General features: G+C 43.5%; 1 protein-coding gene across 1 annotated transcript; it reads right to left on the reverse strand.

Annotated features, from left to right (window-relative positions):
* Positions 1-343: 343 nt before the first annotated feature.
* On the reverse strand, positions 344-23,175 carry LOC140066134 (cilia- and flagella-associated protein 69-like). The gene is made up of 24 exons (XM_072113679.1): positions 22,763-23,175; positions 21,282-21,474; positions 21,086-21,148; positions 20,382-20,447; positions 10,406-10,515; positions 9,991-10,067; positions 9,617-9,715; positions 9,287-9,439; positions 8,689-8,863; positions 8,423-8,546; positions 8,243-8,291; positions 7,963-8,084; positions 7,262-7,478; positions 6,416-6,568; positions 5,768-5,886; positions 5,182-5,300; positions 4,812-4,893; positions 3,784-3,976; positions 3,501-3,638; positions 3,081-3,157; positions 2,632-2,829; positions 1,673-1,759; positions 1,332-1,436; positions 344-574 (listed from the first exon to the last, which is right to left on the reverse strand). Exons 2-24 carry the CDS (start codon positions 21,375-21,377, stop codon positions 428-430), a joined length of 2,769 nt encoding a protein of 922 aa, XP_071969780.1. The 5' UTR covers positions 21,378-21,474; positions 22,763-23,175; the 3' UTR covers positions 344-427.
* Positions 23,176-23,975: the final 800 nt, after the last annotated feature.

Below are 23,975 nucleotides of genomic sequence, written 5' to 3' on the forward strand. Positions count from 1 at the left end.
CTTTTGGATTTGCTTATCGTCTTTTGGAGCCGATTGATCCGTGCAGCCTGAGTTCAGCTGGTGGCAATTTTTCTCTTTCATAGACTATTATAAACTACTGAAATGATTCAGAACGCTGACAAAGGCATTTTTTTCAGCATAGAATAGGCTATTGGACCTGTCACCAGCTAAATATGACTTGAATTTCTTGGTGACTGGTTCACTTTAAATGCTACTGTATCAACACAAGAGAATACAATGAATAATATGCAATGTGTGTGACCTAACACAATCCATTTTGCCCTCTGACCCGACAGGGACTAATAAGTAGATAAAAAGACAAAAACACAGAACTGATCCCAAGAATTTTATGAGGATCTCAGGCTTAACTTGTTCCTCAAAATGGACGAGGAAAAGGCACATGTTACTTGGTTGCTGGAGCTGAAAGTTAAAACTTAAATCTTTGGATTCTGAAGTCTCTGAGGGCTCCTCCCCGGATTGGAAGCCTCTTCTGAGCCAGGCAGGTGTCTGCTAAAGGTCCTCCTGTTAGTTCTGATGGCGTGCTCTGTACACGCAAAACCCGGCCACATGAAACCTACACAAACAATATGCAGCTTTACTTCTCATATCTTTGTGAAGAAATCACCAAAATTAATTCCATGTTTCTCATATTAAGGGGCTACATCATATGTATATATACAGATGTAGCTAGTGCCATGTGAATGTCAGACATATCACACTACAAATATGAAGTGTTGGACATTTTGGGGGTTATTTAGCATATTTAGCATATGCCAGAGTGAGAGCGGCGCCATCCAACAATGTCTTAGTTTATTAAGTGCAGCCCTCTTGATGTATTGGGTGGCCGGGCAGCGTAGCATTTATTTCTACTCCAGGTCTAACCAGGCATAGAAATATTTTGCAGCATGCGAACTCTGAAGGTCTGCAAGCTGCAGCTTGTGCGCAGGCACGGAGCAAAAACGTCCCACGCTAAGCCACTCCGCTGCCGGCCTGGCCCCCTTCTCTACATCCCCTTGGAAGGAAACTGGCGTGAAGGCGTAAAATATTACAAGTGCTGGCGGATTGTCAGTCATTTGCAATTATTTCAGGGCTTCTTTGTAAATTTTCTGAAATAGAATCCTTGATAAATTTCCACGATTATGTTTATGACCAACTCTATTTCATAACCTACTGTTGTGGGTAGTATAGACCTGAATACTGAACCTGTAAGTAGTAAATAAAGACTACTGCACATACTAGAAGCCCTCCCCTGAGGAGCAGAGACTCATCCCCACATGACCATCCTAAGAACTGGTCTTGGGTTTTGGTAAAACATAAGCTTCTTCGCTCACCGTAGTATTTAGGCCATAGATTTCTGTTGCATGATCTATTCCCTTTTGGATGACATATTCAGGTCTTGATAGCTCTATCATGTCTTCTTTTATTCTTTTTGCTTCCTGTAATGAATAAGAGAAGTATAATGGTCTCCTCTATGCTCTTGACCTGCTCCATTGTTCTCTGTCTGTAGTAGATCCCTTCCCAGCTACATTATACTGTGTAGCTGCTGACAAGAGTTGTATTTCATGTAATAACAGTTTATTTTTTATTGTTATTATTATCTTTCATTAGTTTGTATTATTATTTATTTCTATCAATCATATAATCCATAGAATATCTATGATAACACTATTACCTTCAGGGCATCATAGTTTGATGTCCTCAGCACAAAATTATCCCAGGTCTTTTTGGCTTCTGCTCGCTGTTTCATACTTGCTTTTATCTGTGGTTAAAACAGATGTGGTAAAGGAAGGATTTTCTTAGTACAAATCATGGACCTGAGATTTCTGTAATGGGGGATCTTGTCTAAATGATATTGTATATAAAATGGAAAGTGAAGGAGGGGACTATAGGTAATGGCATCTATAGTATGATATGATAGTACTTTAATGATCCCTGCGGGGAGATTTGTTTCTTTGTAGTGTCCCCGCAATTGTTACGCAGTTATAGAGATAACATTACAGTTACATACATAAACTACGAGAGGCACGTTTTTACATGTTGCTAATTCCTTGGTTGCATACAAACATATTTACAGGACACACCGTGATACAGTACAATACAGGTTGACATGACCACATTACATCACATATGGGGAAACAATTACAGTAAGAAATATACCAGTGACAGTAACAAATAGAAACAGGCTAGACAGACATGCATAGGGGTTACTACAATAGGGATTCCAGATCGGCGATCACGGTAATTGCCATACATATAATAGTAGATTTGCCATCAGGAGCAGAACTACTGCTGTAACAATGTCATGACGCCAAACAAGTAATTCTTTTAGGAGCTAGTCTGGGATCCGTATTAAAATAAAGTGTTATTGTCCTGTATATAGGACCCGTAAAAATAGTCAGAAGCCTCATTGCCCTTAGTAGAGGTGAATGTGTATGCCCGGCCAACACTCAATTCAGTCTTACTTTAGGAAGGGAGTTAGTGGAACCTGTGGATATGTCATTAATACTATGCAGGAGAATCCCCTGTAAGAAGTTGGGAGTCTGGTCTTGGATCTAGAACTTATGTAATTTTGTAATGCACTCTGGAGCAGCACATTGCACTTAGGGGATGGGATGATAAGTGCAGTCTTACCGCAGCATATCGTCGCTGTTCTTCTTCTAGCTCCATTTTCTGATGTTCTACAATGACTTGGGATTGCTGAGCTCTGACACGTTTGGCGAGATCCTCAAACTCTTTTTTAATATAGTTTGAGGCATCTGAGTCATATTTCAGAGGTTGGATGTTTTCTGCCTTCAATTCTTGTCTAGTTTTATTCCAGACTTTTCCAACCTATTGGTGTATAACATAGCCAATATTTAGTAATGGAAGAAATATTCTCACAATAATAACTGTTTATCCAAGAGGTTCCTAGCACTCCCTAGAAAGAGAAGAGCCCAAGTTTTATTGTGACTAATCCAATCCAATTGGATTGACACAAATACATTAGGTCTCAATATATGTAAATACAAGTGTAAACATAGAAAACACCTGTAAAATACAATGCCTGGAAATGATTATTCTGTAGATAGTAACAGACTGACCTGAAAATCCAAATGTCTCATAATTGCAATGAGAGTCACATAGTCCAGTGTAGATAATCCTGGTAAATCAGAGAAACCTAACAAAATAGAAGTTTTTCCTAATAAACAATGGATACATATTAACAGACTAAATCATCCAGACAAAATGTGACAATTACTATTAATAAATGCATGAAATTTTGGACCAGATTAATGTGCACTTTACCAACACACCAATGACATGATGTTAGAGAAAACTTTGTAATGAAAAGTGAATCCAGTTGATACAATAGTGAAGCTGCTGCTCCTCAGAGGCAGGCACTAAACCAAAACTGTTATTTTCTTCTACACAAACAATGAACAGACTTCCCCGCTTTGTAGGATTTTTTAAAGTTGTTATTACAGGTTGCAAAAGAAGAATAAGGCATTTCTCTTTCTTACCTAGTTTCAAGAATAAGGAGTAAATTTGGCTTTTATTATTCTCGGCCACTTCACAGGTGCTAGTTGTGACATTGTTGGGTGATATTGGGGGCTTCTTCTGATCTTTTCCTATCTGTCGTCCTAGTGGATTCTTGGGATCTATAAAACACAGATTAGTGAGCTACATATCACATGAATAGTCACATCTGGAGTGATTAATATATAGTATGTAACAATATTATGTAGAGATCAGAATAAGACGGAGTCCATGCTTTGCCATATGATAGCGGAACTCTATACTCACCAATAATACGGCCATATTTGTCTGTGACTTCTCCCAGTTTTTTCTCTGCTTCGTTCCATAACTGGATCAGCAAGTGTGGGACAGTCTCAAATTTTTTTCCTCTCCAGGTGTAAAAATGGGAATGAGTTTTTGGATTCTCTAAAAATTTGTTTAACAACGTGAGCAGTATAGTGTTCATAGTCTTCCAATTCACCTTTAGAGTCGAGACAAAATGGACAGTAAATCCTCAGGGTCCGGTGTGGACCGGAGTGAAAAAATGACAATGTGGTATGAATAGGACACAAAATCTATATATACAGGCAGTCCCCGGGTTACATACAAGATAGGTTTGTTCTTAAGTTGAATTTGTATGTAAGTCGGAACAAGTAAATTTTATAATTGTAGCTTAGTCGATTTTTTTTTTTTTTTTTGTCCCAGTGACAATTGGGTTTTCAAGATTTTGCAATGGGTTTGTAATTATCAATAAAACTTAATTACAGACACCTTACAGCTGTTCATTGCAACCTGGGACTAAAGTAAAGCATCCAGGGCCTTCACCAGAAGTCACAGTGGGCAGAGAGGTCCGGCTGTAGCTAAGGGTCCTCTGTAAGTCGGGTGTTCTTATGTCAGGGACTGCCTGTACTGTTAATCAGATGAATAAGTATTCCTAATAATACCTGTTCCCGATATCTGGTTTGTGTAAAGGTGCCCATACATGGAGCAGCCTTGCTATATGCATTTGAATAAATGTAATTAATTTTGTATGAGCACCTTTATGATGCCATCAATCAGACGACAAAGTAGCTTGTTTGTCTGGTGATAATTTTATGCACAACAGCCTGTGTAAGCAGGGATGTCCGGTGACATAATCAGAAAATGGCTGAATTTATAGTTGCATCTTATATTGTCTATTGGAATATGTCCTGTTGGATGTTTGGCCCCTGTAAATTGGTCAAAAACTATTGGAGATGGGATAGAGACAGGAGGGTGTAAAGAGAGAAATTTTCTCTATGATCTCCATAATGTACAGAAGTTATCATTGTACTTACTGCTAATAAATCCAACAAGAGGAACATTCCCTGCTTATCAAGAAAGTCATCTTCTGTTATATTGTATCCAGTAATACACGACCTTAGGAAGGAAAAAAGATAAAATAATGTAAAGTTTATCCTGCCAGAGAGTTGTTGTTTATTGGATTTACCTTGTAATCAGGGTTTACACACTATCATGGTGCTAACAAAGGGATCTGGATGAGGAATATGTTTATGTGGGAATAGATAAATGAGTGTGATATAGTTATGTGAATACTGCTGGGGTCCAATGTTCAGCACTGATCCTAGCTGATATTGGTTGCTGATAAAATGATAAATTGATACAATTCCATTTGAATTGAAAAAATTCATACTGATCAGTACTTACCAGACACAGGTCAGTGTGCTGAGGATCAAACGTTCATGGCCCAGTCCACTGGACACTTGAGTTGGGCCCATTTTAAGAATCTGAATCATAACATCTACACCTTGTGATCCAAACAACTCCTGAGAGAAAAAGACATTTCCTAATCAGATCTAAATGTCATGTGATGATGTAAGATCTGTGGATTACTACATGGCTCTAAGCCTGGTGCGCTGTATATAGCTGTACAGTATTAGGCCCCTTTCACACGTGTTCGCACATTTGGGCCGGGACCCAAGAATAGAGTACTGCTGGTTGGGGAAGGGAGAGCTCCTCACCTCTCCACTTTCCATAGAAGCCGTGTAGCCATGCTGTACTTCCGCTGCAGCACGGTACAGTGCACCATACATTTCTATGGCGGCCATATGCTAGTTGTCATTGGTACAGCTAGCATGGGGTTGCCATATACATTTGTGTGAAAGGGGCCTTATATTGTATTTGTGTATAAGACATCATAACTAGAAAAAATTACAATGCGACTGGAACCATCTGAGCAGAATTATCAATTGTAATAGTGGTAATGATGAGTTGCAACTAACAAAGGACATACCTTGGTGTGGGAGTCAGTCTCACAGAGTGAGGTCAGGACAGACAATATCTCAGTCTGGATCTCCAGGATCACTGTGTTATTCTTCCCAACAGCATCAGTGTTGGTCTTCTTCAGGACTCCTGAATAAAGAAATGGACAGATGAGTTGATATTTGGTGGGGATAAATATGGTAAATCAGATTACTGCTTAAATCGGGAATCAGAACTTAATTAATGGATGATTTACTCCTTTTTTTAGATAACTCCAATAACCATTTAAGTATAGACAGTGAGGGTTGTCTATCATTAGACGGCTCCTTGTGACAGTTTTATGTCTGTCTTTGGAGCTCGCTGCCTGTCATTAAAGTGACTTTTGCGCTTAAATAAATATTCTCATGCTCTACTTGCTGCCTGGGTTTTTTTTTTTCAAAATGTTGCAAAAAAGTAACAAAATGCATAAAAGTTTCAGCACATACACCAGCAGGGGACTGGAGTGACCATGTGACTTTTTAAAAAACTAGCAACGCCAGAATAATAATAATAATAAGGTATAAGCAGAAATATGCCTATGTCACTTTTTAGCAGTGATATGCCAAGAAAAACAGGCAAACCAACAAAAACAACCCCCAGTATATTAGAGCCATGGATACAGAATTTTGATGCTACTTACTTAGAAGTTGTCTGACAGCTCCCTGGTCACACAGGTCTTTATTTAGGGTTGTGTCCTGTACGGAGACCATACGGTTGAGCAGTTTCAAGGTCCGGCAAATCTGCTCATTCTTGGATCTACGACAACAGCCGTTGCCGTTTCCAACAAATCCATCTAAATAGTGAAAAAAGGTTTTGTTGTATTATAAAGCAGCAATTATATGAAGTGAAATCAGCACAGACATATATTATATATCAGATAATGAATTGTAATGATATTATTTTTCTATGAAGAGAAACATGTATACTATGGGGCACATGTACAGTACCTTTGTTTTGGCTTGGCTTTTTTTTATCTCTTTGTGATGCATGTACAATTATTTTTTGTGCCTTATTGTGCCTTATAAGACAAACTCCCTTTAAATTTTGCCATTGCCTAATTTTCTGCAATGTTCTCTTGAGTTATCACCTGGAGCCAGATATTAAAGTTGCGGCTTTAAGTCACAAATCCATACTGGCCCTTGTCAGGCTTAGAAAAGCTGTTTGAGACTTTTTGGGGATTTTTTGCAACATTTGCAACTTAACTGAGATATAGTAAAGAAGCAAAACCAGCAGAAAAGCAGTAGAACAAAGCCAAAGATAAAGATACATGTGCCCCTATAAGTCAGCAGAGGGCTCAATGTCTCCTACATCACTGAGAAAGGACAAACAATGGGATCCTGAATAAGGCATGTCATGAAAATTTCAGTCATAAAAGGCGATATCTGATCAGCCACCATGAGCTACAGCCCAATAGGCCCCATGTTGTGAAATGTTGCTTGTGCTCGGTATGGGAAATCCTCCTGAGGATGGCATACATCTGTCTCACCTTGGCTGGAGCACCACTTGAGGAACTGTAGAAGCCTCTTGTTCCCCTCACAAGCCATGTAATGCTCCACCAGCCGGGGAGCCACAGATGACAAAGTGGATATGGCTTGAAGCTGCAGCTCTTGAAAATACGGCATCGGCCAGTCCTGTATCTCAGGTTTTTCAGTCGGGATCACGTATGTGAAAAGGGCTGAAACGACCTTTTTATCTGAAAGTATCTGACAAAAAATGACAAAATATGGAGCTACTATCAGTGCAATTCTTTCAAATTACCAGTATAAGGAGCTGGCAGCTGTGTTGTGCAGAATCCATATAAAATAATTCACACATCACATCCAGATGAGCGGTCCTTTATACAGAACTGTACTGACCCACTGCTAGTAACTATAATATATTATCCACAGCTTTATTTACACTCCAAAGCCAAGAGTCCTATAGATGTGACCCTACGCATGTTTCTCCTGGTCATATACATGACTGGGGGGAGATTTACCAGTGTTTGTGGGTGGAAGGGTATGAAGGGAGAGGTGTGCGGGTGTTCCTGCCCACTATAATATTCTTTAGCTAAAGCCGGCGTCCTTTAAGACCTTAACAGGTGCAGGTTAAAGTGCAATTCTACACTATAACCAGCGCCAGCGTATGATAAATTCCCCCCTATGTCACCAATTTACCGGTCTATATGTAGTAATAGTTCAGTCTCACCTTATCAGATGACCAGTCCTTGCTGAATATCACCAGCAGGTCCATCAGCAGCCTTTTCATTTTCAGGCCTTCGCGATTATGAAGAAGTTGGATGTTTCCCAGCAGCGGGTTCCGACTTTTAACTGAGAGAAAAAGCAAAAACGTGAGATTCTGGTCTCACTGAGTCATCCAGACCCCAGTCATGATCCCCTGATATATATATATATATATATATATATATATATATATATATATATATATATATATTGTACTAATCCTTATCATAGCTTTCACCACTCACTTTCTGGAAATGTTGCAAATAAAATCAGCTGCTTTGCAAATCCGGTGTCCTGAAAGTAAAGACAAAATTCATTACAAACCGTGGAGAGGGCAGCAGGCACAGGACAACATTTTCTGTAGTGGCCAGTCCATCAGTGTTGCCCCCTGCCTATAGATGGAGAATATTACATGCTGTACTTACAATCATGAGAGCTCGGCTCTTCTCAGCAATCACAGTCGTTATAACCAGGAGATCATTTCTCAGCTGCCGCTCGCGATCTGTGTATCCAGTGGTGAAGAGGCGCACGACGCAATCTTTCAGTGCACTGGAACCACATAAAGACACTTGTGTAAAGCACTTACAGAAATTATGTAAAATAGTCAAAAGAGAAAAGCTGCTCTACATGGTCACATCTGCTGCATCATTCTGCAGGGACATGAGTAAGTGTGATCCTGACCACTACTCACCAAATACATTCCAGATTATTCATCTGTTTTATGATTTCATCTTTGGGCCCCAAATCCAAGAGGTTCAGGATGATCCCAGAAGAAAGGAGCATTAGTTCTCCTGAGGGATCAGGGTCATTCAAGAGGGAGCAGATGTTAAAGGCCGCCTGACCTCTGGCCATGAACATGCAGTTCTCTGTATAGGAAATAACAAGATACATAGAGATGAGTTCATTCTGGAACTTGGAGTGATCAAGATTGATTTTATCTTCAGATGGCAGATTATATTATGATGTCTTCCATACTGGATAATACAATCCCTCAGTTTAACCTGGAGCTTGCCTTTACCAGACATCTCTGACTACACAATAATATAATGGGGCATATTTATCAGGACCTCTGCACCACATCAGTGGGCAATTACAGGGCGCACTCTCTGCCGCTGGCGACACAAAAGTCGCCAGCTGCGTTTATTTCTAAGCCAGGCCCTGCCTGGCATCGAATAAGCGCTGCGCAGCAGCCTGCCCGGATACATCAAGACTATGCAGCGGCGGGCCTATCATACAATATCAGAAATATGCCCCATAGAGTATATCCAGCAGTAGTATACTGTACATACCATTCGTGCGGGATAGAAGCTGCAGGGCTCTCAGCAGCAATATTTTTACTTGGACATTGTCCTTCATCAAAGTCAGTGATGAGACGAGGGTCTCTGCCAATCCGCTCATTGCTGCGATCTCTACATTGTAGCTGGTGCTTGTCAGCTCAAAACCTGAACAGTATGGAACAAAGCAGATCAGTCTAAGATAGGTAAGTCACAAAATAATGTGATAAACAGATTTTTGTGACAAGAACACTTTTAGAATAAATTTAGCATTTTTAGAACAATTAAATACTGGATCTACTTTATTCTGTGAATGTGTAGGTGAATAAGGAAGAAACATTTTACCAATAATCTGCGGTATTGGGTGTTTGGTGTTGTAGATATCCATCACTGTGGAGCAGATCTGCATCCTCACCTGAGGGCTTGGAACATACATCAGATCACCTAGAAGACATAGAGCAGTCAGTGCTGGAGACCATCAGCATCAGCCATGACTTTACATGTTACGGCTGAGATGTGATAACTGTGTGTGTATTACTGATGATTATGACAAGCATAGGTAAAGCGCACCAACTAGTGGCCTTCTACATGTCCCTACCATGCCCCAAGAAGATTAGGTTATATCATAAATATCTGATAGCTTTGTTCTGCTTTTATCAATGATACAGTAGAAAGGTGGTGCTGCCTTCTCTGCCATCAGGGTCAGGGCTTAGGCTCACCTAGGTGGGATAAGGACTTTGCAGCAGTCTCGGTGTATCTGGCTTCATCTGACATCTTATTCTTCAAGAAAGGAAGGCTATAAACATAAAAAATATGAAGGTACAGTAAATCAGATTGTTACCTTATACATCCGCATCAGTATAAAACTCCCTGTGCTTAGGTGACATTAGTGGGGATGAAGATCAGGTGATCAGGCTGTACTATGCCTATGCATCTGGAAAATTACAAAGTCATCGGTTGTGTCTGGCATGAAGCTGCTGGCTGGAGACATCTGACATATATGAATGTAGCCTTACTAATGTCTCTGTATGGTCTTTACCCACCATGGTGAGGTGTGAACACCCGTGTATGAAGTTTCATCATTATCATTAATCACGTACACCCTATCCAGTAGATAAAGTCATCAGTACTTACCCAAGTAATTTAATGATGTCACACACCGGATCTATAAACTCCATAAAGTCTTCTATGCGTGAGGCACAGATCTGTAATATTCTCATCATGTCGGGTAAATCCTTTAGAGGCTTTTACTTATGTTAAAGAAAATCCAATAAAAACTGTATAACCAATATCATCACCTATACATCTCTACTGCACCCATATACATTATCACCTATACAAATGTACTTCACCTATATGCATCTTCACTTAATTCAGTTCTACTGCTCCCATATACATAATCACCTATACACCTATACTGAATCTATATACATAATCACCTATACAGCTGTACTGCACCCATATACATCATCACATATACAGCTGTACAGCACCCATACTGTACATGGTATAAAATCCCCTTTACATCCGTGCTTTACCCATACACATCATCACCTATACACCTCTACTGAATCTATATACGTCATCACCTATACAGCTGTACTGCACCCATATACATCATCACCTATACAGCTGTACAGCACCCATACTGTACATGGTATAAAATCCCCTTTACATCCGTGCTTTACCCATACACATCATCACCTATACACCTCTACTGAATCTATATACGTCATCACCTATACAGCTCTACTGAACCTATATACGTCATCACCTATACAGCTCTACTGAATCTATATACATCATCACCTATACAGCTCTAGAGCACCCATAGACAGTATATCATCCCCTTTACATCTGTACTGTACCTGTATACATCATTAGATAAACATCTCTACTGCACCTAAAGACATAATTACTAGAGATGAGCGAACATGCTCGTCCGAGCTTGATGCTCGGTCGAGCATTAGGGTACTCGAAACTGCTCGTTGCTCGGACGAATACTTTGCCCGCTCGAGAAAATGGCAGCTCCCGCCGTTTTGCTTTTTGGCGGCCAGAAACAGAGCCAATCACAAGCCAGGAGACTCTGCACTCCACCCAGCATGACGTGGTACCCTTACACGTCGATAGCAGTGGTTGGCTGGCCAGATCAGGTGACCCTGGGATAGACTAGCCGCTGGCCGCGCTGCTCGGATCATTCTGTCTCTGGATGCCGCTAGGGAGAGAGCTGCTGCTGGTCAGGGAAAGCGTTAGGGTGTTCTATTAGCTTACTGTTAGGCAGGAGTGATTCTCAAAGAACCCAACAGCCCTTCTTAGGGCTACAATAACGTTCTACTTTTTTTATTTTAATTTGCATCTTTTACCATTTTGTGAGGAATTAGCAGGGGGACTTGCTACCGTTGTGTTTAGCTCTTAGTGGCACACATATCCATAGCAAAGACCGAAGTGGGAAAATTCAGTAGGGGTTGGATTTCTATTAGGCAATAACTCAGTGTCATCTCATCTGGCATAGTAGTGTGCTTCCTTTGATACTTGGCTAGAAAATAGCCATAGGAGAATACAAATAGCTTCTTGAAGCCTACAGTAGCGTTCTATATATTTGATTTCTGGTTGATCTGCTGGTGGCTGTAGTTTCTGCAGTGCATGTACTTGCCAATTCTGAGCAATTTGTAGTGAGACTTGCGACCGCTGTGTTCTGCGCTTAGTGGCGCACATATCCATAGCAAAGGCTGAAGTGGGAAAATTCAGTAGGGGTTGGATTTCTATTAGGCAATAACTCAGTGTCATCTCATCTGGCATAGTAGTGTGCTTCCTTTGATACTTGGCTAGAAAATAGCCATAGGAGAATACAAATAGCTTCTTGAAGCCTACAGTAGCGTTCTATATATTTGATTTCTGGTTGATCTGCTGGTGGCTGTAGTTTCTGCAGTGCATGTACTTGCCAATTCTGAGCAATTTGTAGTGAGACTTGCGACCGCTGTGTTCTGCGCTTAGTGGCGCACATATCCATAGCAAAGGCTGAAGTGGGAAAATTCAGTAGGGGTTGGATTTCTATTAGGCAATAACTCAGTGTCATCTCATCTGGCATAGTAGTGTGCTTCCTTTGATACTTGGCTAGAAAATAGCCATAGGAGAATACAAATAGCTTCTTGAAGCCTACAGTAGCGTTCTATATATTTGATTTCTGGTTGATCTGCTGGTGGCTGTAGTTTCTGCAGTGCATGTACTTGCCAATTCTGAGCAATTTGTAGTGAGACTTGCGACCGCTGTGTTCTGCGCTTAGTGGCGCACATATCCATAGCAAAGGCTGAAGTGGCAAAATTCAGTAGGGGTTGGATTTCTATTAGGCAATAACTCAGTGTCATCTCATCTGGCATAGTAGTGTGCTTCCTTTGATACTTGGCTAGAAAATAGCCATAGGAGAATACAAATAGCTTCTTGAAGCCTACAGTAGCGTTCTATATATTTGATTTCTGGTTGATCTGCTGGTGGCTGTAGTTTCTGCAGTGCATGTACTTGCCAATTCTGAGCAATTTGTAGTGAGACTTGCGACCGCTGTGTTCTGCGCTTAGTGGCGCACATATCCATAGCAAAGGCTGAAGTGGCAAAATTCAGTAGGGGTTGGATTTCTATTAGGCAATAACTCAGTGTCATCTCATCTGGCATAGTAGTGTGCTTCCTTTGATACTTGGCTAGAAAATAGCCATAGGAGAATACAAATAGCTTCTTGAAGCCTACAGTAGCATTCTATATATTTGATTTCTGGTTGATCTGCTGGTGGCTGTAGTTTCTGCAGTGCATGTACTTGCCAATTCTGAGCAATTTGTAGTGAGACTTGCGACCGCTGTGTTCTGCGCTTAGTGGCGCACATATCCATAGCAAAGGCTGAAGTGGGAAAATTCAGTAGGGGTTGGATTTCTATTAGGCAATAACTCAGTGTCATCTCATCTGGCATAGTAGTGTGCTTCCTTTGATACTTGGCTAGAAAATAGCCATAGGAGAATACAAATAGCTTCTTGAAGCCTACAGTAGCGTTCTATATATTTGATTTCTGGTTGATCTGCTGGTGGCTGTAGTTTCTGCAGTGCATGTACTTGCCAATTCTGAGCAATTTGTAGTGAGACTTGCGACCGCTGTGTTCTGCGCTTAGTGGCGCACATATCCATAGCAAAGGCTGAAGTGGGAAAATTCAGTAGGGGTTGGATTTCTATTAGGCAATAACTCAGTGTCATCTCATCTGGCATAGTAGTGTGCTTCCTTTGATACTTGGCTAGAAAATAGCCATAGGAGAATACAAATAGCTTCTTGAAGCCTACAGTAGCGTTCTATATATTTGATTTCTGGTTGATCTGCTGGTGGCTGTAGTTTCTGCAGTGCATGTACTTGCCAATTCTGAGCAATTTGTAGTGAGACTTGCGACCGCTGTGTTCTGCGCTTAGTGGCGCACATATCCATAGCAAAGGCTGAAGTGGGAAAATTCAGTAGGGGTTGGATTTCTATTAGGCAATAACTCAGTGTCATCTCATCTGGCATAGTAGTGTGCTTCCTTTGATACTTGGCTAGAAAATAGCCATAGGAGAATACAAATAGCTTCTTGAAGCCTACAGTAGCGTTCTATATATTTGATTTCTGGTTGATCTGCTGGTGGCTGTAGTTTCTGCAGTGCATGTACTTGCCAATTCTGAGCAATTTGTAGTGAGACTTGCGACCGCTGTGTTCTGCGCTTAGTGGCGCACATATCCATAGCAAAGGCTGAAGTGGCAAAATTCAGTAGGGGTTGGATTTCTATTAGGCAATAACTCAGTGTCATCTCATCTGGCATAGTAGTGTGCTTCCTTTGATACTTGGCTAGAAAATAGCCATAGCAATAGGATAGGATTGTTTGGTTCTAAAAACTCAAAAAAAAACAAAAAACACAAAAAAAAACAAAAAACACAAAAAAAACACACAAAAAAAAAAAAAAAAAGTAAAAAAAAAAAAAAAGTTATAACTCTCATTTTAAAAATGTTTAACCCCAGGGCTAGGGGTAGAGGACGAGGGCGGGGACGTGGGCGTCCAACTACTGCAGGGGTCAGAGGCCGTGGTCCTGGGCGGGGTGAGACACCACCTGCTGATGAGGGAGCAGGGGAACGCCGCAGAGCTACACTCCCTAGGTTCATGTCTGAAGTTACTGGGACTCGTGGTAGAGCACTGTTGAGGCCAGAACAGTGCGAACAGGTGATGTCGTGGATTGCTGACAATGCTTCGAGCAATTTGTCCACCACCAGTCAGTCTTCCACGCAGTCCACCCATGTCACCGAAATCCCCACTCCTCCAGCTCCTGCACCTCAGCCTCCTCCCCCCCAGTCTGCCCCCTCCCAGGAAAATTTGCCATTTGAACCGGCATACTCTGAGGAACTGTTTTCTGGACCCTTCCCACAGTCACAAACCACTTGTCCGGTTGCTGCTGAGCAATTTTCCGATGCCCAGGTTTTCCACCAGTCACAGTCTGTGGGTGATGATGACCTTCTTGACGTAGTGGAAGTGTGTAAAGAGGTGTCCGACGATGAGGAGACACGGTTGTCAGACAGTGGGGAAGTTGTTGTCAGGGCAGGAAGTCCGAGGGGGGAGCAGACTGAGGGATCGGAGGATGATGAGGTGACAGACCCAAGCTGGGTTGAGAGGCCGGGTGAACACAGTGCTTCTGAGACGGAGGAGAGTCCTCGACCTGAACAGGTTGGAAGAGGCAGTGGTGGGGCCAGACGGAGAGGCAGGGCCAGAGCTGGTGCATCAGCGCCACTGTCAACTAGTGAAGCTCCCGTGGTGAGGGCTCTTGCGGCGAGGGCTAGATCTTCAGAAGTGTGGAGGTTCTTTAAGGAAACACCGGATGACCGACGGACTGTGGTGTGCAACATTTGCCAAACCAGGCTCAGCAGGGGTTCCACCACTACTAGCTTAACTACCACCAGTATGCGCAGGCATATGAATGCTAAGCACCCCACTCAGTGGCAACAAGCCCGTTCACCTCCGGCCGTGCACACCACTGCTCCTTCCCCTGTGTCAGCTGCTAGTCAGCCCCCTGCCCAGGACCCTGGCCCAAAAACCCCATCGTCGCCTCCACGATCCTCCACAGCATCCACCAGCGTTCAGCTCTCCATACCCCAGACGCTGGAGCGGAAACGCAAATATAGTGCAACCCACCCGCACGCCCAAGCCCTTAATGTGCACATCTCCAGATTGCTTAGCCTGGAGATGCTGCCCTATAGGCTAGTAGAGACCGAGGCCTTTCGCAACCTCATGGCGGCGGCCGCCCCTCGGTATTCGGTCCCCAGCCGCCACTACTTTTCCCGATGTGCCGTCCCAGCCCTGCACCAGCACGTGTCAGACAACATCATCCGTGCCCTGACCAACGCCGTTTCTGACAAGGTCCACCTGACCACGGACACGTGGACGAGTGCTGCCGGGCAGGGCCACTATATATCGCTGACGGCACATTGGGTTAACTTGGTGGAGGCTGGGACCGAGACTGACCCTGGGGCTGCTCATATACTGCCGACGCCGAGGATTGCGGGGCCTACCTCGGTCCAGGTGTTTCAGGCCTACTATGCCTCCTCCTCCTCCCACCCCTCCTCCACCTCCTCCTCCGAACTACCATCCGTGGGCACGGCGCCATCAGTCGGTAGCTCTAGGCACAGCAGCAGTGCCGTCGCTAAGCGACAGCAGGCGGTGCTCAAACTGCTGAGCCTAGGCGACAAAAGGCACACCGCCCAAGAGCTATTACAGGGCATCACGGCGCAGACTGATCTGTGGCTGGCACCGCTGAACCTCAAGCCGGGAATGGTTGTGTGTGACAACGGCCGTAACCTGGTGGCGGCTCTGCAACTCGGCAGACTGACACATGTGCCATGCCTGGCCCATGTGTTAAATCTGATAGTGCAGCGTTTCCTCAAGACATACCCCAATCTGTCTGATTTGCTCACGAAGGTGCGCCGCATCTGTGCGCATTTCAGGAAGTCCAGCCCAGATGCTGCCACTCTCAGGGCAGCGCAGCGCCGCCTCCAACTGCCCGCTCACCGACTGTTGTGCGACGTGCCCACGAGGTGGAATTCAACACTGACCATGTTATCCAGAGTTTACCAGCAGCGCAGAGCGATTGTAGACTGCCAGATGTCAACTTCCACCAGAACTGGTAGTCAGGTCAGTCAGCTTCCTCAAGTCTACAATGAGGAGTGGACGTGGATGTCTGATATCTGTCAGGTGCTGAGTAACTTTGAGGAGTCAACACAGATGGTCAGTGGCGATGCCGCCATCATCAGCCTCACCATCCCGCTGCTTGGCCTGTTGAAAAACTCTCTGGTCAGCATGAAGTCGGAAGCTTTGCGCTCGTCACAAGAGACGGGGGAAGAATATTCCCTTGTTGATAGCCAAAGCACCCTGAGGTCTGTTTCTCAGCGCATATCGGAGGAGGTGGAGGTGGAGGAGGATGAGGAGGAAGAGGAGGAGAATGTTGGCGAGACACAAGAGGGGACCATTGTTGAGTCCTTCACTGTTCAGCGTGTATGGGCAGAAGAAGAGGAGTTGGAGGAGTTGGAGGAGGAGGAAATGGAGAGTCAGGCCAGTGAGGGGAGTGAATTCTTACGCGTTGGTACTCTGGCGCATATGGCAGATTTCATGCTAGGCTGCCTATCCCGTGACCCTCGCGTTCAAAGAATTTATTCCAGCACCGATTACTGGGTGTTCACTCTCCTGGACCCACGGTACAAGCAAAATCTTGCCACTCTCATCCCTGCAGAGGAAAGGAGTGTGAGAATGCATGAATACCAGCAGGCCCTGGTGCACAAGCTGAAACAGTATTTCCCTTCTGACAGCGCTAGCGGCAGAGTGCGTAGTTCTGCGGGACAAGTAGCGAGGGAGAGTAGGCGAGCAGGCAGCTTGTCCAGCACTGGCAAGGGTACGCTTTACAAGGCTTTTGCCAGCTTTATGTCACCCCAGCAAGACACTGTCACCTGTCCCCAGTCTCGGCAGAGTAGGGCTGATCTTTACAGAAAGATGGTGAGGGAGTACGTAGCTGACCATACCATCGTCCTAAATGATCACACAGCTCCCTACAACTACTGGGTTTCAAAGCTGGACATGTGGCACGAACTGGCGCTGTACGCCTTGGAGGTTCTTGCCTGCCCTGCCGCTAGCGTCTTGTCCGAGCGGGTTTTCAGTGCAGCTGGTGGCATCATCACCGATAAGCGTACACGCCTGTCGACTGACAGCGCTGACAGGCTGACGCTTATTAAAATGAATAAAGGCTGGATTTCTCAGAATTTCCAATCTCCACCAGGTGAAGGAAGCTCAACCTGAATAATTGATCCACTCCTCCTCCTCCTCCTCATTTTCCTCCTTCTCCTCCTCTTTGTACAGTAAAGCAGAGGAAAATGGCTATTTTTTGACAGGGCCCACTGGCTCTTGCTATACTTCATGCATTTAATTTTTCTGGAGGGCCACCTACCCGGTCCTCTGTTTGAAACAATTTTTGTGAGTGCCACATACAGGCACTCAATCTATTCCATTTTTCTGGAGGGCCACCTACCCGGTCCTCTGGTTTGAACAATTTTTGGGACTGCCACATACAGGCACTCAATCTATTCCATTTTACTGGAGGGCCACCTACCTGCTCCTCTGGTTTGAAGAATTTTTGGGACTGCCACATACAGGCACTCAATCTATTCCATTTTACTGGAGGGCCACCTACCTGCTCCTCTGGTTTGAAACATTTTTGGGACTGCCACATACAGGCACTCAATCTATCCCATTTTACTGGAGGGCCACCTACCTGCTCCTCTGGTTTGAACAATTTTTGGGACTGCCACATACAGGCACTCAATCTATTCCATTTTACTGGAGGGCCACCTACCTGCTCCTCTGGTTTGAAACATTTTTGGGACTGCCACATACAGGCACTCAATCTATCCCATTTTACTGGAGGGCCACCTACCTGCTCCTCTGGTTTGAAACATTTTTGGGACTGCCACATACAGGCACTCAATCTATCCCATTTTACTGGAGGGCCACCTACCTGCTCCTCTGGTTTGAAACATTTTTGGGACTGCCACATACAGGCACTCAATCTATTCCATTTTACTGCAGGGCCACCTACCTGCTCCTCTGGTTTGAACAATTTTTGGGACTGCCACATACAGGCACTCAATCTATTCCATTTTACTGGAGGGCCACCTACCTGCTCCTCTGGTTTGAACAATTTTTGGGACTGCCACATACAGGCACTCAATCTATCCCATTTTACTGGAGGGCCACCTACCTGCTCCTCTGGTTTGAAAAATGTTTGGGACTGCCACATACAGGCACTATCCAAATTAAATTGTCTCCATAGCAGCCTCCACACGTTGTCTCCATTCCTACCTCCAAAAGTCGTCCATATAGCTGCCTCCATACATCGTCCCTTTATCAAACGAGGTGTGTCAGGCAGAAATTTGGGTTGTTTTCATGGATTCCACATCAAAGTTGTTAACTTTGTCGCCACCCTGCTGTGTAATCCACAAAATATACTTGCAAACTTTTACCATTTAGGGATATTATTTCAGCGCTTCTTGCGCATCTGTTTACATTCCCCTCACCCGCCATATCCTAAACTTATAAGAACGCTACTACACTTGATCTTATACAAAAGTGCTGTTTGGGGAGTAGCCTAGAGACAGGGGCTTGGATTTGCGAAAGCTCGCCTGGCAGCGGAGCGCCAGCTCCATGCGCATCATGCGCTTCTTGCGCATCTGTTTACATTCCCCTCACCCGGCATATCCTAAACTTATAAGAACGCTACTACACTTGATCTTATACAAAAGGTTCTTAGAAGTGCTGTTTGGGGAGTAGCCTAGAGACAGGGGCTTGGATTGGCGAAAGCTCGCCTGGCAGCGGAGCGCCAGCTCCATGCCAAGATCCAACTAACATAGTTTTAACTGCAGCACCTTTAATCTACTACTAGTTCACTGCCTCCATACATGGTCCCCTTATCAAACGAGCTGTGTCAGGCAGAATTTTGGGTTGTTTTCATGGCTTCCATGTTAACTTTGTCGCCACCCTGCTGTGTAATCCACAAAATATACTGGCAAACTTTTATCATGTACCGATATTATTTGAGCACTTCTTGCTCACCTCCTTTGGTTCCTCTCTGCCACCCATTGGTTTGAAGCCTGAGTCCATTTAGGGTATGTCGCCATGACACTCTCTAGCCTGCTGCCGCTGCCTCTGCATGCCGTCCCCTATAGTGTCAGGGTCAATTATTGCATGTTTTAGATGCTATCTAGCTTCATTCTGTCACTCTGTCATGGCCATGCTGTTGCCCATAATTTTGGCATAATGGTGCGTTTAAGCAGCCTCAGAGGCATCCATGCATGCTGCCCCTGCTGTTTCCTGTCCATTTCCGTGGTGTTTCCATCCTTTTCTGAGGTTCCCAGGTGTTTGGCCAAGCTTCCCTGTGCAGAGCCTTGGTCCCCTTGAAAAATGCTCGAGTCTCCCATTGACTTCAATGGGGTTCGTTATTCGAGACGAGCACTCGAGCATCGGGAAAAGTTCGTCTCGAATAACGAGTACCCGAGCATTTTAGTGTTCGCTCATCTCTAATAATTACCTATACAGCTCTACTCAAATACATCATCACCAGCACCTACTATACATACATTATTACCTATGCCATCCACAGCTGTCATTGATTAGTTTACTAACCTAAAGAAGAACTATTCTAGTTCCAGGAAGATAAGAACAATATTATATTTGAAATATTTATTGATTCTTTATAATTTCTTTGTAATTTTTCTACAGGTTCCCCTAAAATTGGCAGTAAACTTTATAAAGTTTGTAAAAGTGATATCTGCAATGATGTTTTTTTCTGGAGTGAATGAGACTTTTCTTTTTTAGTTTTTATACATATTACACACATGATTTGGAAATCTTAAATCAGGAGAAGCCTGTCCTATATGTGTTCATGTGTCGTCTCCCAGTGGTTGTTGTGTACATTGCAGCTTTTCATGGGTTCTCATACAAAGTTGTTTTTTCATAAGAATTGGAGTCACGTCTGTGAAGATATTTATTACATATTACTAGATTATCTCAGGAAAAAGGATACAATCCCATATTTGTAGTGTCTTGAGACTTTTTCCAGAAGTCGGACATGTCTCTCAATCAGTCTTTGCTGTAAAATAAGGAGAACACATAGGGTTAATAAGGGCACACAAGGGGGACTGTTCTGTTCATAGAGATAGGGAAAAGTCTATCCTGCATCTGAGATCATACAACAAATGCCATTGATAACGTTTTGAAAATATTTATCTAATTTGTTAAATGCGTGTTTGCGTGGGTTTCCTCCGGGTCCTCCGGTTTCCTCCCACACTTCAAAACATACTGGTAGGTTGATTAGATTGTGAGCCCCATGGGGACAGGGACTGATTTGGTAGCTCTGTGCAGCGCTGCGTAATCTCTGTGTGCTATATAAATAAAGGAATTATGATGATGATGATGACTATTTGCTACATGATCTATAGTTTGGGTTTTGCTGCCCCGGTGTGGCTGTTGTTATTACTTTAGACATGAGCTGTTATCAGGATGAAAGGTAATATGTTGGATTACTATTCTGTTTGCTCTATACATAATTTATTACAAACCTCCCGACAGATTTTGGGGTCCGTCCCGTTGTCCCACCTGGTGGGAGGTATGGTCCGGAACATCAACTCTATAGGCGCCCTTTTTCTTCAACCCAGAGATTGGGAGGTATGATTGCAGTATACAATGAATTAATGTCATAAGAAGACATAAGATTATATAGAGACTTACACTGAACGGGGCGTCAAAGTATTTCACTAGACGCATCAAATCCAATGGTACAAGCTGAAGGGACTGTATTGAAAAGATAAGATATTGTTACATCACTGATAAGAAACCGGGAGAAATGATACAACTAGATCTCTACTACAAAAGTCAGAGGGGGCATGTACTTTATATAATACATCTTTACAATAGGAGTTGTTACCTCTTGGTCCAGGTCAGCATCAGTCGCCACAACCTTTAGCAGGGGGCGTCCACTCTGTTTGCCAAGGCCAGATGTGCGTTGTCCTGTTGGCACCATGGTGCTGGCTAATACCAGGGAAGCTACCCCCCTCCCTAGCCAGGGAGGTGGGGGCAGCCCAACTGCTGTAGTATCAGCAGCTGGTTCACGAGGGGTCCTAAATGTTCAAAGAAACAAATAGTCACTACTATAGAGAGAAGGCTATGTAGGTTGGTACTGGGGATGTCAGAGACGATCAGACAAATGGACAACAATTCTTTCCCGGCCAATAAACCCCCATTTATACATCACTGCTACATATGTGATATAATACTGACCTGATTATACACATGGACTCTTACACCAGTGAAAAATATTGTAATATAATAAATAAAATGACAAGAAAACACTCCGTCTCCAGATGTGACATGACATGTTCTATGTTATGACAAGCATTGCCCTCATTTCCATGAAAGGAGAAGTATATGATATACAGTAAGATGCCATGGGCTAACAAATAAAAGTGAATCTTTTGCCAGAGCCATGAACTCTTATAGGCTGCGGTCAGTGGCGTAACTAGGAGAGGCAGGGCCCCTCCCATAGCAGACTTCTGAAGGGGCCCCCCTACCGGCTTAAAAATATACATATATTGCATTCCTATATACATAAACATACAGTTCATCACTCATACATACACATTTATACACTGTTACACACATATAGAGCATATACACCTCACATATACACACATACAGTGCCATATACATACATACAGCTTACATACACACATACCATACTGTATTTATACACACCATACACCATATACACATACAGCATATACACATCACAGATACACACTCATAATATATATACCACAATGTGCAGCGTAATATGTATATAATGGTGCACATTCTTCACTCTTTAGTGTCAGGACGGATGACTATGCTGCTATGGCTGCTACCGCTGTAGTTACGCCTCTGGCTGTGGTCTTATGTGATACATAATGGTGCAATGTAATGACATCAGGTGCCATATGGAGTCGCTATTACTGCTACAGGGAGACTATGAGGACACTGTGTATGCTGCATGATCTATAATACTGTTTAGGGTTATTAAGGGGGTATTATGGGCCCTATACAATATTGTGACATGGTGACATCCCGCCTTGGCAGACACAACTACTGAGGGCTGTGTATATATACACAGCATAGCAACCAATCAGAGCTTATCTTTTATTTATCAATGTGAATTGGAAAAATGGAAACAGAGATCTGATTGGTTAACATAAGCCATAAAGAGAGTTACTGTTAGAGCGCCGTTGGGATACAAGAGGCCTTTCCATTACTAAATCCTTGGTCTGTGACTGAACCTGGATGGAAACCCCTGCAGAGCCCACTACTAACACTAGAGGGGGGAGACATGTATAGATGAGAATGTAAAGCCCCCAGTATATAAATTCTACTCACCTGATGATTTGTGGACTCAAGAACCAGAAAAAAAATAGTATAGAAATTAAATAATCCCAAAAAATCAGGAGAAAGAGCTTTCTGTGTCTGCGTGTCCGAAGAAACCGACCAGAATGCAGACAGTGACATCACAAGAACTGGGGACATCAGGAGTTCTACTTTATGACATATACTGCCCTCATTTACATATAGAGATGACTGTGTATGTATATATGTATGTATGTCCGCTAAAGGAATCTGTACCGTCATGTTTACAGTCACCAAATTTTGCACAGACGCTCTCTATGACTCATGGAATGTCATAGACTCAGTTTTGACCCGAAATTTTAACCCCATGCTTTCCAAAATCCATTTATAAACCACCATATACAGGAGCCATTGTCTGCTGCTGTGGCAATTGGAAGCTGAGATGTGATTGGTTGCCACTAAGCCACAGGTCATTAATATGAGCTCTGAGCTGTGATTGGTTACTATAGGCAATGAGTATAAGATGTATATGTGTGAGACAAGATGGATAGAGACAGAGATAGGGGGAGATTTATCAGAATTGTCTGAGGTAAAACTGTTACAGTTGCCCATGGAAACCAATCAGAGATCAGCTGTAATTTTATTAACAGCTGTGCAAAAATGAAACTTGAGCTCTGATTGGTTGCCATGGGAAACTAGAGCAGTTCTGCTCTCAGACACCTCTGATAAATCTCCCCATAGACAAAGTGACAGTCGGAGACAGAGACAGTCACTGAAATGAGAGTTCCCGGGACAGCCAGTAACTGGGATGAGAGTACCTGAGACAGCCAGTCACTGGAATGAGAGTGCCCGAGACAGCCAGTCACTGGGATGAGAGTGCCTGAGACAGCCAGTCACTGGAATGAGAGAGCCCGAGACAGCTGGTCACTGGAATGAGAGAGCCCGAGACAGCCGGTCACTGGAATGAGAGAGCCCGAGACAGCCAGTCACTGGAATGAGAGAGCCCGAGACAGCCAGTCACTGGAATGAGAGTGCCCAAGACAGTCATTGAAAGAGACTGCCCAAGACAGACAGTCACTGGAATGAGAGTATAAGAGACAGTCAATGGAATGAGAATGCCCGAGACTGACACTGTAATGAGAGTGCCAGAGACAGACAGTCACTGGAATGTGAGTGCCCGAGACAGTCAATGGAATGAGAGTGCCCGAGACAGATAGTCAGTGAAAGAGACTGCCCAAGACAGACA

The sequence above is a fragment of the Engystomops pustulosus genome, chromosome 6 (genome assembly GCF_040894005.1).
Source record: "Engystomops pustulosus chromosome 6, aEngPut4.maternal, whole genome shotgun sequence".
Classification (NCBI taxonomy): domain Eukaryota; kingdom Metazoa; phylum Chordata; class Amphibia; order Anura; family Leptodactylidae; genus Engystomops; species Engystomops pustulosus.

Coding starts and splice junctions, on each gene's coding strand:
- LOC140066134 (XM_072113679.1), bottom strand. CDS start 21,377: ATGGTGCCAACAGGACAACGCACATCTGGCCTTGGCAAACAGAGTGGA. Junction 21,149..21,281: donor ATGCTGACCTGGACCAAGAG/GTAACAACTCCT, acceptor TTTTCAATACAG/TCCCTTCAGCTTGTACCATT. Junction 6,569..7,261: donor CAAGTGGTGCTCCAGCCAAG/GTGAGACAGATG, acceptor TTCACTATTTAG/ATGGATTTGTTGGAAACGGC.